Source organism: Parasteatoda tepidariorum, chromosome 4 (assembly GCF_982258835.1).
Source record: "Parasteatoda tepidariorum strain Cologne lab strain chromosome 4, Ptep-v5.0, whole genome shotgun sequence".
NCBI classification, from domain to species: Eukaryota; Metazoa; Arthropoda; class Arachnida; order Araneae; family Theridiidae; genus Parasteatoda; species Parasteatoda tepidariorum.
The window spans coordinates 28,182,170-28,200,425 of NC_141758.1; the positions used below are offsets into that span (position 1 = coordinate 28,182,170).

General features: G+C 27.6%; 1 protein-coding gene across 2 annotated transcripts in view; it reads left to right on the forward strand.

Moving 5' to 3' along the window:
* The first annotated feature begins 2,442 nt into the window (after positions 1 to 2,442).
* Positions 2,443 to 18,256, forward strand: part of LOC107454609 (uncharacterized) — a 127,380-nt gene continuing 111,566 nt past the window's right edge. For both annotated transcript variants that reach the window (XM_043049975.3, XM_043049976.3), the window contains exon 1: positions 2,443 to 2,705. In XM_043049975.3, the coding sequence (XP_042905909.2) occupies positions 2,624 to 2,705 (82 nt within the window). In that variant the 5' untranslated portion in view covers positions 2,443 to 2,623. The remainder of the gene's footprint in view (positions 2,706 to 18,256) is intronic.

Consider the following 18,256-nt stretch of genomic DNA (forward strand, 5'->3'; position numbering starts at 1 on the left):
CTTTTTGTCCGTTTTTAAACTCTTTGGATGGTATGCATCTATGCATGAAGAATTATAAAAGGCGCACAAAATATAACACGAGGAAAAAAGTGTTAAGAAATTCTGTAAAAGTTGCTTTTCCTTTATAAAACATCGCTTGAGAGAAAACAACTTTTGGGTCTTTCTTAGGGTAGTCAGTTGACCTTGATGATTAGACAAAAGTTCAATTATTCTTTTTGTCCGTTTTTAAACTCTTTGGATGGTATGCATCTATGCATGAAGAATTATAAAAGGCGCACTAAATATAACACGAGGAAAAAGTGTTAAGAAATTCTGTAAAAGTTGCTTTTCCTTTATAAAACATCGCTTGAGAGAAAACAACTTTTGGGTCTTTCTTAGGGTAGTCAGTTGACCTTGATGATTAGACAAAAGTTCAATTATTCTTTTTGTCCGTTTTTAAACTCTTTGGATGGTATGCATCTATGCACGAAGAATTATAAAAGGCGCACTAAATATAACACGAGGAAAAAGTGTTAAGAAATTCTGTAAAAGTTGCTTTTCCTTTATAAAGCATCGCTTGAGAGAAAACAACTTTTGGGTCTTTCTAAGGGTAGTCAATTGACCTTGATTTTAGGACAAAAATTAATTTATTATAATGCATATTTATATTTTAACGAAATATTAATTTTATATTTATACATAATTTTACGATAAACATTTTATGATGAAAACTTTATGCGTAAATTCTACATGAAGAATAAAAGATCTGATAACAGATGACATAAATGTTACAGTAGCTTTACCTCCTGAATAAATGTTAATTAATTTCTATTTACCAATGGTGCAGATATGTTTTCCGTAATATTCTAAAAAAAATAGCATTTAGAGTTAATATTTTAAAAATATGACGCATTTATCTTTTTATATTATAAATGTATAACTCAAAACATGGTAGAGCTTGCTATAGCAAATGACAAATTCTTGATAATTTTTCTAAAATATTCTTCATTTAAAATTTAAATGATTTAAAATTATCATTTTGATGAATTCAGCAGATATAATCCTAAAAAAATATTTATTTACATGATTTTTCAGATAAATATAGAAATGATAAACTTTAACTATGTTAGTTACTTTTGTAACGTTAACTCTAACCTCTTCGTCTGAAAATTTATGTTATTTGTTTCTTACGATGCTTTAAATAAAAATTTTCATTTACAATAATAAATTATTTAATCCTTGAAGAAGTAAATGTAAATTTGATAGGAATATATTTAAATAAATTTTACGCATTAATATATACCAAAAAAATAAATAAATTAAAACTCAGTGTTAAAAGATTCAGGGATAAAATTATTTTTACAACAAACTATTTATGAAGTTAAAATATTAAAATGACAAAAAATTAATATATTTTTTTACGTGGTTTACCAAAATAAAATTTTAAATACTTAAAAAAGGAAATAAATGATATAAATGAAAAATAGCATTTGTGATAAATCATTATTTATGATTAACAAATACTGACATTTTTAAAACATTAAAATATTATCTTTGAAAAAGAAATCTAGAAAATCCTCCTCTAAAAATAGTATAAGGAAAATAATATTTCAAAATTGAAATATTATGACGAAATAAATTTATAATTCTATAAATATTGATTTTTTTTAAATATAGTAAATTAATTAAAAATTTGAATTACTTTTAAATGTGCTTATATGACAATAAATGTGTCAAATTATCAGCTAAAAATATGTTTATTTAATTTTTATATGAGATTAAAAGAACTTGTTTTTAAGAAAACATGGGGATTCAATATGGGATTAAAAAAGCAGTTTTTAAGAATTTTAAAGTGCTTATTATATTTTAAAATGAGGAAATACCAATAGTAGCTAAGTATTCTTATTTTTAGTTTTTTCTATTATTTTCGTTCAAAATAATAGAATAAAATATTTCGTTTGTTGGTAATTATAAATTAATATAATAGTTTTAATATATAATGCTCATCTATAATAACTGAAAATGAAATTGAAATGAAATTTAAGATGCTGGAGTAATAAGCTAATTTTGATACCTCAAAATTAATCTTATTATAAGAGTTTATGCGTTTGACTTCGGTAAAAAAATAATTTTAAAATTTTTATTTGATATAAATTGTATATATCATAAATAACACACGTTATTTACAATGAAAGTGCTTCTTTGTTACATCAAAAATCAATTAAAGCTCTTAACCCTAAATATATACACCTGTCATTTACAAATAACATATATACACATCAAATCTAATCGCAGCATGGTCCAACTGCTCTTTGTTGATAACGTATGTCACCTGCTAACCCAGCTCTGTATATATCATTTTCCTTATGCCGCCGATCAGTCAATCTCTGGACACTTATTAGCCAAGAATGCTCGCCAAATGGGCGCCAGGCGGATCACGAGTGTCCGACCAATCGGAGAACCACAGATGCCAAGCGACCTGTATCCTTGCAGGTTGTCACACGAACGAGATCCGTTCAGTAACAGTTCTCTTTTTACTCGCATGTGTCGTTCACAGAGCATAAAGAGAGTGGGGTGGATCGATATATCTATGAACGCTCTTTCTTTTGTGTCTTGCTTGTTAAGAGAGTAGAGATTATCAGTGATGTCTTTGAATGACTATTTCGCTGCCAACGGAGCGGTCTACCTGAGACCGGTTGGATTGCCCGATTGTTTTCCACTTCCAGGTGAGAATTTGTATTATCTTGTATAGTTAGAGAGATGTGTGATACAGGAGAATGATACACAAGATAAGAGATGATAGCTTTTGTTTTTGCTGTGTTATCAGTCAGATACAGGACGTGTGATACATAAAGCGTTGCAGTGTAATTTTTTTCTCCTAAATTTAATGCATTCTATAGTTAGTGCTGTATAGTTAGATGTGTGATACAGGAGATTGATACATGAGATAAGAGAGGATAGCTTTTGTTTTGGCTGTGTTTGTCGGATACAAGTCGTGTGATGCATAAGGCGTTGCAGTGTAGTTTTTTCTTCTAAATTTAATGCATTCAATAGTTAGTTATTATTGTATAGTTACATGTCCGATACAGGAGATTGTAATACTGATACACAAGATAAGAGATAATAGCTTTTGTTTTGACTGTGTTATCAGTCAGGTATGGATCTTGTGATACTTAAGGCATTTCAGCGTAATTTTTTATTCTAAATTTTATGTATTCAATAGCTAGTATTGTATAGTAAGATGTGTGATACAGGAGATGATAGCTTTTGTTTTGGCTGTGTTATCAGTCGCAAACAAGTATTTTGATACATAAGGCATTGCATTGAAGTTTTGTATTCTAAATTTAATGCAATATTTAATAGTTAGTAAAATATAGTTAGATGTGTGATACAGGATATTGGAATATTGATACAGAAGATAAGAGATGATCGCGTTTGTTTTGGCTGTGTTATCTGTCGAATACAAGTCGTATTTTGCACAAGTGGTTTGAAAAATAAGGCGCTTCAGTGTAATTTTGTATTCTAAATTTAATGCAACATTCAGTTTTTTTATTTAGCATAATATATTTATTTTACATTATTGTGAGGCGAACCATTTTAGATTGCAAGGATTACATTTGCAAAAACTGAGTGTACGATGGCATTTTTAGTTAGGGTATTATAAATGGTAAAAAAATTTAATCTATTTGAAGAAGACAAGATAATACATATTTGTTTTGTAAAGTGAGCTGTACAAGCTGTCTTTTGTGCAGTTTAAATAATAAATCTACTATTCCTTATAATAGTAATATCAGCAATTAACGTTTTTTAAGAAAAAAATTGGATTAAGGTAGTAGAGACAATTTCTTAAAGCAATTTGTACATATGATGTGCATAATATGTGTATTGATTCTTAGTTATTTCATTGGGAATGGTAATTAATTTGCAAGTTACAAGCATTCTTTTTCCGTGTATGTGGCAGTGTATACTTCACAGTAATGATATACACTGTAGAAAATACCGGATCAAATTATGTATCATTCATTTCCCTAGGATCATGCTACGGAACGAAAAATCTAATATACTGTGATTTTTACTGTAATAATTGCCATAAAACCACTAAATCACTCTAATTAAATAAATATTATTGTAAAAATTACGGTATGGTATTTAACTGTGAAATGGATTTTACGGATGGTGTACCCTAAGTGTCGGTACTTTATACCGTAATTTGATACAAATTTTTTTACCGCGAGTACGATATATGAAAGAAAAAAATAAAGAACACTCAAAATAAAATAAATAAATTAAGGGAAAAGGAGTATACGCATTCAATTTAAGGGTTTTGTTGGTTTAAATAAGGAATATGGAAAAGACATGTACTGAGTGGATAAAAAAAATGTGAGGTACATAATACAAGAAATGAAATTGACTATTAAGTAGGAAATAAAGACAAAGTATAAGCGGTATATAGTACAAAAAAGTGTCATATAAATAAAAATTTTTTAAAGTAAAGTATTCTAACTTAAATTTAAATATCAATGGATTTGACGCTGTTATTTAAATAACAGGGAAATTTAAATAGCAATGATTATGGATAACAGTTAGCAAATTAAACACTTGCATGCAGTCCTGCAATAAATGATTTAAATCAAGGCGAGTTTTTTTGTTTTACTTAATTTCTAAAAATAATTTTTCGAAAGAAAACAGACAAAACTTACAAATAATACAGCCTTTTTCAAAATTTTATCTTCTATACATTATTAGTTGAACGTATTCCTTCATCGTAACATTAATAAATCATTTTCGTTCAAGAAAACATTTCATATTTTGCAATTAATCTATTTTGGGAATGTAAGATTTCAATTTCTGTGTTTATACATGAGTTTTTAGTTTTTTAATTTTTCTAGTGTAGAATATTTAATAAGGTTTAAGTTGTCTACATACTTTAAAATTGAATACGCGTCTTTTTCATTCTAGTTCAAATGGATTTTCTTTCTAAAATGGAATCAACATATGAATTATCTTACTTACTGTAAAGCATTATGTTTCAGACAATATGAATACGCACATTAAAGTAAATAAGCATTGTGTTAATTTTCTTACTCTTGTTTCAAGACAGTAAGTTTATCGAGATATTTAACGCAAATTATTGTGTTATTGATGCATTATACTTTGTTTGTATAAAAGACCAAATTATATGTTCATAGCTGTCAACTCTACTGGAGTTTTTCAGTAGACTACAGGATTTTGCTAGTTTCTCCTGGTCTACTGGTTTATTAAAAATTCTTCTGGTTTTTGTGCATTTTGGAAAATTCCCTAAAATTGAGAAAGTTTCATAAAAAAAATCCCTATTGAAATAGAATTTTGACATGGATAATTGCTTGTTTGAATATTTAAATAAGTATTACTAATATATAATCTAGAAAGCTTCATTTATAGAAATCAGTTTAAAATTTTTTTTTTCTAAAATATTCCATTTATTTTCATTCAGAACTCCTTTTGTAAATTAACTAAAAAATGTTAATTATTTTTTTATGAATTAAATGCCTATAACTGTTAAAAATTATGAGTAAATATAATACACATTTCAAGCATATTCAATGCCAATCCTGACTGGAAAGTATTGCCAGTTTTCTTTTTTGATGACTTTAAAAATCCCTAAAATTCCTTATGTGTAAAATATTTAGTACATTATGTAACAATTATCATGAAACTTATATTTCCTAAAATCTACTGGATTTTTAATCTATCATTTAAAATTTATAGTTTAATTTTTAAATTAATGATTAAAAATATTCAAATTCTTTTTTTCTTATCCAAAGTATGTTGCTTCTATAGCAACAAAAATGATTTTGACCATATGCTCTAAATTTTATATAATAGACTTTTGTACGCATCTTATATGCATTTTTATTGCTATTTTTCAACGCGCATGTTAATTAGTCGAATAAGCGGCTTAAAATTTTGAAGCTTTTTAAGTTGCATAAGGCTTCATAAGACCTATTTATACCATAGTTTGGGTATATATATATATATATATATATATATATATATATATATATATATATATATATATATATATATATATATATATATATATATATATATATATATATATATATATATATATATATATATATATATATATATATATATATATATATATATATATATATATATATATATATATATATATATATATATATATATATATATATATATATATATATATATTACCTGAAACTTTACATTTATTGTTGTTCATGAAACACCATTTATCATTTTAAGTAAATAAATATTCACTGTAAGTTTTTATATTTTGATTTCCACACTAAGTTATAAAATTTTATCAAGAGAATAACTCAATAACTGTTATTATTACTTATCATAAAAATTTGAATAATAAGTTTTTTATACTACCCTAAGCCAGTTTGAATATAGATTGCATAAAAGTCTACATTTTTAAAAACCGTTATTTAAACTAACGTCATTTAGTGAATCATTTTATTGAACTAGCTGAAAGGTTTACTGCTGAAATAGAAAACATAAACCTATTTATTTTCTATCTAGCGAGGTTTTCTTTCTATAGGTACAAACAAATGTGTTAAAACTGTTCGTTTTCTGTTATGCATACAACTTCAGATTATTAGTTATTCCACAAATCTTATGCTCAAATCATTAAAAGAAACATGCTATTTTTATAATTACACAAATTTTGCTTGTTGTTTTATTTACCATAAAACAACATTGGCCTTGCGATAGGGGAAAAAAGGTACAACATATCGCGTGCACGAATAACCGGTAAATTATATCACGCGATATGAAAATATAAAACAATGACACTTTTTAACGTCATTATTGTGTTAAAATTGAAGTGCTTTTATGAATCTTGTATAATCATGCTTATCAAAAATGGAGATAACGTTTTTTCTCAATTCACCTATTTTTTGTCTGTATTTTTATTAAATTGTTAAAAAAAAAGCTTTGTTATTGATGACAAGAATATTCATTAAAAATATAATGGCATGTCTGTCCGTCTTGAGTTACAATTTTAAATGCAATAATGTGTATTTTTATGCTTAAATACAGCAGTAATGAGATTGTATTTGCAAAAAATTAAGTACATTAGTAAGTTCTATTAATGCTCCTTAAATATTCAGAGATAAATAATCATTTCAATCTATAGAATATGTAATGAAAGTCTGACCACAACAAAAACAACAAATGTAACTCAACGTAATTTTAAAGAATAAAATTTTAGTCACTCAATATTTCGCTGATATTACTGCACTTAGAAAAAATATGGTCAAAACTATCAACATATGGTAAAATTTAGCGAACTGTGCACTAAATTACGATAAAAAAAATACTGGTACCAGGGGTGCATTATCCGTAAAATCCATATTTACCATAATATTTTTTTTCGAAATATTTACAGCGATTATATTTAACGACAGTGATTTAGAGATTTTGCAGTATATATTACTGTAAAAATTAAGATGTGTCTGATTTTTAGTTCCGTAAAATTTGACGGTAAAATTTACAAGCACCCTGAATTTCGGTACTTTTCACCTTGATTTGATCCGGAATTTTTTGCAGTGTGGTTCTGAGGGAACATCCAAAAGTTCGATTATATTTTATCCCACAATTTTTACAGTAATATATATTTAATAGCAGTGATTCAGGGATTTGGCAATAAATATTACTGTATATAAAAATTAGTTCCGAAAAATTTTACGGCAAGAATATATTTCCAAAATTTGATGGTAAAATTTACTAGCACCCTGAGTGCAGTACTTTTTACTATAATTAAATCTGAAATTTTTACAGTGTGGCTCTAATGGAACATCAAAAAATTCGGTGATTTTTACTGACGCGCTTTGGTAATGATTTTGTTAAAATTAACAATGAAATAAAATTTTGAAATATTTGATGAAATTTGGTAAATGTGGTGAAATTTTGTAATTTCATCGTAATACGTTATCATAATATGGTAATTTTACCATAATATAGGGCGATAAAATCTATTTATTTGGTTAGATTTACTTTTCAGTTTTATATATTTTTGTGTAGTAATATGAAGTAATCTATGTGTCTAATACGAACGATGATAAGATTCACTGTCAACCATATTCACTAATAACCATAATTTCCAGTAGACCGTTATCATTGTACAGACAAATTATCAATTGAATGTTTTAAGTACCGTATATTTTATTAACCGGAATATTTTATAATTTTTTTTTTAAATTAGAAATTTTATTTCCTTACTGTACAGTAAATTTATCAAAATTTGTTTCTCCGTGTGCCGATAGCTTCCTGTTTCACTGATTTGAATTCAGAATTTTAACGAATTTAAATTTTAATTCTGCATAAGTTACTTAAAAATGTTGAGTAACTTTCTCAATTCATGTAAATATTAAATAAGTAATATGCCTCAACTTAAAACTGAATCATTCTAAAAATGTTAGGATAGTTCATATTAATACATAGTCTTATTTTGTCCTTTATTAATTTAAATCAAACTACAGGTGCTTCTAAATTTGGTGATAAAACTGTATTCTGGAAACTAAAACTAATTTCTTTGGGTCTTTTTTGTGAACATTGGATAGCTAAGATTAAAAGTTTTCTTACATTAAACATATTGCAATAAGTACATTCAAAATGTCCAAAATCAAATATTTGATATAAAGAAGTAAAGGTGTTTTAAAAAATGATTTAGATTCCTCTATATTATTCTTATTTTTTAATGCGTTGAAATCTAAAGAATTGTTTTAACTAAATATATTCCAATAAGTATTTAAAAGTGCATCTAAAAAAATTGATAGTTCGAAAAATCGATTTCATTAAAAGATATATTCAAACTATAATTTTCCCCATTTATAAAATGTAATTAATTCTGCATAAACTTTAGTGAATTTATAGTAAACAAATTTACTAAAGGGTGAAATTATAGATTTCTATATCTAAACATGTACAAAAATAGAAATGTAAATCTGATAATGCAAACTGTTTGGTTATTGACAATTTGAGTGACGGAAGGGAGAAGTATTTGAGTTGAGATGTGATGTGATGTAAGCTAGGTGAAAACAATATGAATTGTTTCCTTTTCTGCCGCCGTTAACTTTTTGATATTTCTTTTTAAACAATTATTTTAAATTACTCAAAGCTGCCATTTTCAGTTGGTTGTAGTTTTCCAATAAACTAATTTAGATTTCAGATATCTTTCACTCATGCAATATTATAACATTTGAAATAAAATTCTAATATCATAAAAATCTCTATGGTCAGTTTTAAACTCCATTTTATTAACTTTATTTAGTTAAAATTATATTTAACTAAAACATTGGATAAAAATATCAATAAAATTAGAAATAGAAATGAGCTCAGGTAGGACTCTTTAAAATTTAATATTTAAAAACAGTTTTTTCAATATTAAACATCATCATCATTACTCGCATGACAGCCCAGGGTGGGCTTTGGTTTTCTTTAGAAGATTTTTCCAGTCTTCTCTTCTGCAGGCAATTGTCCTCCAGCTTTCTACTTTGAATACAGCGAAGTCTTGTTCTGTTCTAAGCAAACCGTCTATCGTTAATTTTTTTTATCTGCTTCTTGGACTTTTATAAAAGGAGGAGTTATTTAAAACTTTCTAGGCTGTTCTACTTGAGTAAATTCTTACCAGTTGGTCTGCTCATCTCATGCTGTTAAGTCTGATTGATTTTATATAACCAGATTCAAAATGAAAGCTTATTTACATAACATGTAAAGGCTATTCTGTAGTTTTCAAATTGAAAGTATTTCAGGGGGACGGCACTACATAAAAAACGCTTTAAATTCTCAATATTCTTTAAAATACACTTTCGTGTTACAATATTTTAGAAAAAGGTACTATAGTGAAGAAATATTTTTGTGCAGCAATTTTTACATGAAGCACCTTAGTGTTCCAATATTTTATTAATAGCACTTTCAAACCACAATATATTGCAAAAAATATACACTGTTAGAATTTTCATTTCAAAATTACGGTAAAATAACCGGTCCATTATATTAATCGTAAAGTTTATGGTAAAGAGTATTTTCTAATCTTACTGTTTTTAAAGAGTTTAGAACTGGGATGTTTAAAAACCCTTATTGTTTTGTGTTCACGGCTTAGTGAAGAAATACTGAACGCAAAACTGTACGTTTTTTCAACCATTTACAACTAGCATAGTTTCATAAATATGAAGAAAAAAAACATATTTAACTGGCATAGTTGGTTCAATAAAATTCTGGTTGTTTGATTCCTGTAGGTCAAAGCAGTTATAAACTATTTTTTTCTCACAGTTAACAGTCTGAATTCCATGATATTTATGGTTATTTGACTGCTTTAATTGAATATGGTAAAATAAAACAAATTAAACAAATTGTTATTGAACCAGTTTTTCTTGGAAATAATATCTAAAAGTGCACTTAAGTGGCAAAAATATCAATATTCTGATATTTTGAATATGTATTGAACCTTAACATTTATGAAATAGAAATGAAAATTGTAACAACATCTAATTACTATTCAAAATACTACTGAAACATAATTAATTGCAAGTGTCTACTGAGTTAACTCATGCATACAGTTTTCCAGCATATTGGATACGCTTGAAAGCTTAGATGAAGTTAAATGTTTAATAAATATTATCTCTAACTTTAACATGGTTATTACCGACATTTTTAGAACAACATTTCTCTAGTAACTGTTCTCAATGAATTAGTCAAATGTCTTTGTATCTGTTAATTTATAGCTAGAACCGGAATATTCAATTTGCAGCAGAATAAAGACAACAAAGATTTTGAAAAAGTGTATGATGCTTTTTTGTTTAGACAAATGTGAAATTTTAGAGTAATTGAGAAATTCTTGAGTAAATAATTTAAGAATTGCTTTGATTCAAATTCGAACTAAACTTTTAAAATCTTTGGTATGTTTACTTCTGTATTTTTTTGTGCAATGTTGTATTTTGTAAAGTTTTTTTTTACAAATGGAAAAGGAAAATAAAATAAGAATTTTACTGTGTAGCATGATCTTAGTAAATTAAGTAAAAAATGGCGAACATCCCTAATAATTTACGAATTAATCAATTTTTAGGAATAAATTGCAATATATACTTAGGAATAACTTTTATATAAATAAGTGGAGCCGTGATGGCTCAGGGGTTAGAGCGTTCAAATCCCAATGAGGTGAACCGGGTTCGTATCCTAGTGATGGCAGGTCGATACGAATGCCGCATCCGGCTTGCGCCAACCGCAATGCTGATGTAAAATAACCTCAGTGGTAAGCGGGTCATGGGTAAGAGCTCCCTTGCCGTCAGGCTAACCATGGGAAGGTTTCCTGGTTTTTCTCTCCATGTGGCGCAAATGCAGGTTAATTCCATAAAAATCCTCCATGAAGGCAAATTTCTTCCAATATTTGATCCAGGAGTTTCCTTGTCTTCTGGATTGGGTTCAAAATACATTAGTAGTCGTAAGACCAAAACATTGGATTGGCTGTTCAACGGTGTTTACAATATGAAATATATAAATAAGTTGCACGGTGGATGCATAGAGATTTAAAATGATTTAAAACAATGATTTAAAAACCTTAAATGTTTCCAACTGGAAGATCTAGATCAGGGACAGAGCTATGTGGAGAAATATTGTGTGGCAGGCTAAGGCCCACCCTGTTCTGTAGTGCCAATAAAGAAGAAGTTGTACGAAGTCTTTTAGTAATTTCGAGAAAAATCAAAAAAGAAAAAAAACTGTGGTCTATCTAAGGTTTTTGTGAAAAATCTTCTCTTAATTTTTGGCTTTAAAATTAGCTTAGAAAATCTGAACTAAAAAGAAATTTTTAATGTCAGAATTCTGTTACTTAGGAATAATAATAAGAAGTTCAAGTTCTTGAAGTTCTTTCAAGAAGTTTTTTAGTTATGAATTTATAACGTCATAAACTCTGTTTTTCAAAAAAAAAAATTGTAAAAAAATAATTTCCAAAATTAAAATATTGAAAATATATTAGATATTTTCAAAAGAATCTCATTTTAATAAAAAAAAACTTTTAAATGAATCGTACAGGGACCGGAATTACTCCATAATCAATCCTTGTTTATTGTACAATTAGAAAATAAGATTCACACTGTCTATAATTTATGCATAAATACAGTTTATGTGGCGTGTAAATAATTAAATGAAGCAAAATTTAACTTTCTTCAATTTTTCTTAAAAATTAATATCTCTTTAAAAATAATATCAACAATGTACTAGCTGAAAAAAATTTTTTTTTAAAGCTAAATAGACTCTTTACTATTCCATAATCGAAAAATAAGAATCATTCTTTATAATTTATGCATACTCCTATATACACATAGTTTAAATGCAGCATATATTATTAAATAAAGTAATGTTTAACTCCTTTCAAATTTTCTTACAAACTAATATTTCAATAAAAATAATATCAGTAATATAGTAGCTGAAAAATAAATAGACTTTTCAATGATAAATAGACCATTACTATTCCATAATTGAAAAATAGGAAATAATATTTATAACTTATGCAAACTTCTATTTAAATCTTGTTTAACTGTCGCATAAATTATTAAATGAAGTAATAAACTCTCTTTAAATTTTCTCAAAAACTTTTGTCCCAATAAAAATTACATCAATAATTTACTAGCTGAAAAATAAATAGACTTTTCGAAGCTCGCTCAAATAAATGAAACATAAAACTTGATAATAATGATGCTGTGACTCCAGTAATCATAAAATACTAGTGAAAATGTTTTTCTAGAAACGCTTAACAAGGATTTCTAATCGCAGAGTCAGTCGTAAAGTCAATATTTGAACAGCGATTTTCAGTGAGTACAGCTGCATTTGAGTTAGCAAAATTTGAACTGTTTCCGAGATTTGGTGGTGATCGACTAATCATTTGCGGAAAATTACACTACTTTGTTGAATTACGTTTCATAGAAATTAGTCCTTTATTTCAATGTTTACACAAGGAGTGTAATGAAAAACTATGAACGTTTCAAAATGTAAAATTAAGCAATAGTTGAATGCTCTGTCTTACTTAACCCCATGAAGTATTTTTTTAAAAATGTATTTACTTAAGAAAGTGGTAAAAATTACTTGAAAAAATATATTTCATGTCGAGTTAATTTGCTAGAGAGTAAAAATGTAAAGTTTATAAGGGGAGAAATAAATTCTGGTATAATTTCCGTACTGTATAGTAATGAAATTTCTGGCAGAAAAATAACGGAATTTTAATACAAAAATATGCGGTATTTCAACCATTCATTTGGTAAATTTTCCCTACATAGGGTAACGATTCACCGGAAATTATTTTTTTCAAAATTTCAGTTCTTATTACTATATTTTTGGGAAAACATATAAAACTGAAAAATGAACTTAACAGAAAAAATTGTCTTCTTCATGTCATGATCTAAAATATCATGGTAAAATTGCCACATTTGCCAAATTTTATAAAATCATTCTTTTTTGATTATTTTAACAAAATATTATCAAGAGTTTTGGTATTCTCTTAGAATCAGGAAAATGATTCACCATTTATTTCATCATTCGATATTTTATACCATAATTTTTTTGTCAGTGTACTCTTCCTTTAACGTTATAAAACAAATGCCATCAAAAAATTACTTTATTATTATTGTGAAAGACTGGGGTAGTCTGGTTAGTAGGGCGCTGGATTCATGTTCGTGAGAGCGGGAGTTCAAATCCAGTCGACCGAATTCTCCCCTTTTATTAAATGGTGACAGGTGCACGTTATATCTGTTTTGGGTCACAAAGTCCTCCATGTTCCCATAATAAATTATGCCTCTAGGGGTACTAGATTGGAGATTGATCATTCCTTAGTTTAGGTCAAAACTACGATCTGTGGAAGTACTAAAGGGTTCGCCTTTAAAAAGGGTGTAACGTATGGGTGTGTCAAAAGACGAATTCTGGGCCATAGATGGAGCCATAGGAAAACACGAACAATCACACCCCCAGTGCTTTAATGTCCTAGGACAACAACAATTATCATTGTGAAATAATTGTTTTGAAACGCTTCGAAATGCATTATAATTTTAAAAATATTGTAAATTATAGAGTTAAAATTCTGGAAAGTTGTTGTTAATAGTTTATTGTGTGACAATTTTCTTATAATTTTAATTTTTTAAAAAACCAGATGAAGTATAAATGTTTACAGGCATTTTAAGGAGAGTATAAAATTAATCATGAAAGCTTTTTGATAAATTCTTTTTGGATTGGTGTGGTTTAATACATCATGAACAAACGTTGATTATTGTATATTTACTTTAATATATTACTGTATATTTAGTGTTTTAATCACATTTAAGAACCAATGCAATGATTAAACATAAATCACATTTTTAAACTAGTTTACAGAGTGAAGAAATAAAGGAGATAGTTTTTAAAAAACGAAATTTGCATTATTTAGAATTTTTATTCAGAACTTCTGGTTAACTTTATATAGTTTAAATAGACGGAATTTTCATAATTTTTATTCAAAACTTCTACTTATTTTTATATAGTTTAACTAGACAGGATTTACATAATTTTTATTCAAATTTCCGGTAAGCTTTACATAGTTTAAATTGACAAAATTTACATAATTTTATTCAAAACTTCTTATTAGCTTTATATAGCTTAAATAGACAGAATTTATGTAAATTTTTATTCAAACATTTTGGTTAACTTTATGTAGTTAGGCAGAATTTACATAATTTTATTCAAGACTTCTGATTAGCTATATATACATTTGATAGATTGTTGATCATAAAAATAAATTAAGTCATATTTTAAAATGGGGTATGTTTTATAAACGTTTTCTTTGTACCGAAGTAGAATAATAAGAGGCATATTTGGATGTATAGTTTCAATATACATTTTTATTCTATAACATCATTTTTTTTTCGTTTTTGATGTTTATAATCATAATAACTGATTTAAAAACGTTACTTCTTTTGATTTTTAGGCTTTAGAATTAGTATAATTTCATAGTTGGTCAAATTTCTACACTTCTTTCAGTAATTTAAAACAGAGCTGAGCCGCATTTTGGCCATTTTCTGTAATCTTAGGCAAAAACTAATTTAGAACCAGCAGTAATTCTTTTTTTTGATGAAAAAAATTTTTGATCTTTTTTCTTGTTAAATAACTGTCACACATTCTTTCATCTTTTTTTCTTCTTTCAGTTAAGCTATTTCATGGTGGTTTTTCCGCTTTAATCTGTTTAAAAGAAATGTTTACGTTTTATTATTTCCCCACTATTTCATTCTAATGAATAATCTTGTTACTCGAAGTATGATATGCATGAATGTATACAAATATCGTGTTACACGTAGATAATTTAGGCAGTATGATGAAATAATTTATCTTTGGTATCCAGTAAGTACCTACTATTCATAAACGATTCAAATACTATTAAAACTATTTGACTTTTGTACTATTTTTTTATATGAATAAATAAGATCTTATAAAAAAAAAGAAAAATATATATATAATTATAGAATAATATTATTTATTTTTTAAAATTTCATTATGCTATTTCTTATGATCACATTTGGGTTAACATCCAAGGATGGGCCAAACTCTTTTCCATTGAGGATTCTTCTAGGACAGCGTGATCTAGTCTGTCCATTCCTTCTCCCAATCGTTCTAAATACTGACTCAAAATAATCAAACCATTGTAGTTTTGAACAACCTTTTTTCTGACTAGCGAAGGGGTTTTCAGCAAAACTCTTCTTTATTGAATTTTTTCCCCATCCAGTCTTTTTCATTAGATTTTTTTTATAACATGTAATTACTTCTGTGGTAGCTGACTGAACCTACTTGGCATAAAATTGAATCATTTACTTAATTTCTACAACAGCTGTTCTCGTTTATATATGCTTGTTATTAAATAAACGAAAATAGAATAGTAAGTAGAATGTCTAAGATTAATTTTAAGCTTGCAAAATTATGTAGTAAACCAAGCAGAATTTTAAACACACACGTATATCTGGAACCTTCTGTGGCTAGGTCAATACATAAAATAAAAACCTACATGAAGATTAAAACAATAAATCTAAATCTAAGTTTTTGTGCCCAAAAGGTATTATTTTCAACGACACCATTCTGGAATTGAATCTTCTTTTTCAGCCAGTCTCTAACACTATAAACAAGAATATCTTCTCCACCAGGCGGATAAAATCTCCACCTCCTAAAAGGGATCCTTCAACAAAACAAAACATGTTGGATCAAGTTCTGATTGAGAGAGAATTTTGCAGATAACCCCTGAGGGGGTGTCCGCAAAAGCAGGAGAGAGAGAGAGAGAGAGCAAATCAGGATAATACCTTACACTCCGGAAAGCGTCCCTTTTCAAAAGATCCGCAGTCGGCCCGCTTACGTCAATAGACGGCCTCGCTTTATGGCCACCCACCAACCCTAGATTTTGTGTGTATGTGTTGCCATGGGATCGGGTTGCCTAGCAACCAGCTTCTTTTCTCTCTTTTACTCCAGGAGTTATTTCTTCAGTTCAATGAGAAGGATCGACAGAGCAAGATAGGTTCATCAACACTCCAGTGGTCCGCCATTGTATTCGGCTGGAATCGTTTGGCTTGTCGCCCATTAATTGCCCGCTGGGCCACCCTCCCCCTCTAACAACCCTTTCAGAGGGGGCAGTGGGGGTGGTCCAGGTGGCGAGTTGATATTCTTGATGAGGTGTGGAATTTTATGAGAGGAAAGCCTTAGTCTGATAACACTATGTGGTGGGATAAGGGTTTTAGCTAAGGGGGGTGGGGGTGAAGAGTTCTGAAGATTGTTTTATCAGCACTTTGAGGTGGTATGAGTGGGAGGATCTTAATAGTATAGAGGATTTAGTGTTACGTCGTAAAGTTCAGAGGCTATATAGAGTGGGGCTTGACGTTTTAAGCGCCAATTTTCTATTGGCTATTTTTGAAAACGTGTTGGTAACAAAGCTTCTGTCTGATAAAATCTTTTAAATGGCTAAAAGGGAAGAGGGTAGAGGAGAATTATCTTTAGCGGATATTATTTTTTTAGTCTGTTTTTTTCTCCTCATTTGTCTAAAAATGTAGAAGGAGTTTTAAAATATGATTGATGTTATCTTAAAAACTGCTGAATGTTATCTTAAAAACTGCTGAATCCATCTACGATAATCTAAATTGGCTTGTTAGATTAGTGTTATCACTCAAGAATGAAAAATTTGCCAATTTTAAGTTTTACTCCTTTAAGAGAAAATTTTGCATTAGTTTGTTTAAAAAATGTATTAACAAAAGGTTTTCGTTATTTGTTAACACAATATTTTTTGTTGGTATGAAATTAAATCTTGTGCCTTTCTGAGTCATGTACAAAAATTTTAATTTCTTAAAATAATATTAGTAAGTAAATAGAATTAAATAAACTTGAATTTGACTTAATACAAGCCTCATGTTTTATTAATTGCAAAATACTGAAGTGCTATTTAGCAAAAATCTAAAATTGAAAATTAAAAACACACCATTTTAAGTTCTTTCTCTTTTAAAAAATGCATTATTTTGTCGAAAAATGTGTTAAAAGTAGAAAAGTAAAAATTAGATTTAATGGATGTGTAAATATTATGTATTTTTCAACAATAACCTGTTATCTGTTGATTTTCTGAACAAAGCAGCATATTTTTTTAAATAAAATCAGAATTTTCAAATAAATAAATACATAAACATTAATTGCAATTAAATTTGTATATGTTATTAATTGCAATTGCTGTTCATATGGTACACTAATAGTGTATTATAATGTTATTAAATATTGTTTTAAAAACATCTAGAATAAGAAAAAATCTAAATACTGTACAAAATGGTTAAGCCGAATAAAAATTATCAATTTAGATTTTCCACTTGAAATTGGCTTTCGTGAACTGCAATCTCAGATAAAAATATACTAATATGAGATTTTATAGTCCTGAAAACGTGAATCAAAAATCATTTAAAAATTTGACTTTTGTAAAGTTAGTTTGCTGTTAAATTCTTCCAATTGAATGTTCCCCCTACATGATCTTAAAAATTATTTTATTTTCTCATAACAAGTTAAAACACACCAGTTTGTTTGTACAATTTACATTCCAGGGCGTTGTCATATTTAATACATCATATCTCAATCGATTTATTAAAGGAAATTATTATATATTTGTTTTGTTTTTTTAATAATATAACTGACTAAGGCATCTAAAATTTCTATTTATTCAGAAAATTATCCATTTTTAGGTAAACAAATGAGTGATGTTTGAAACATAGAAGGTAAA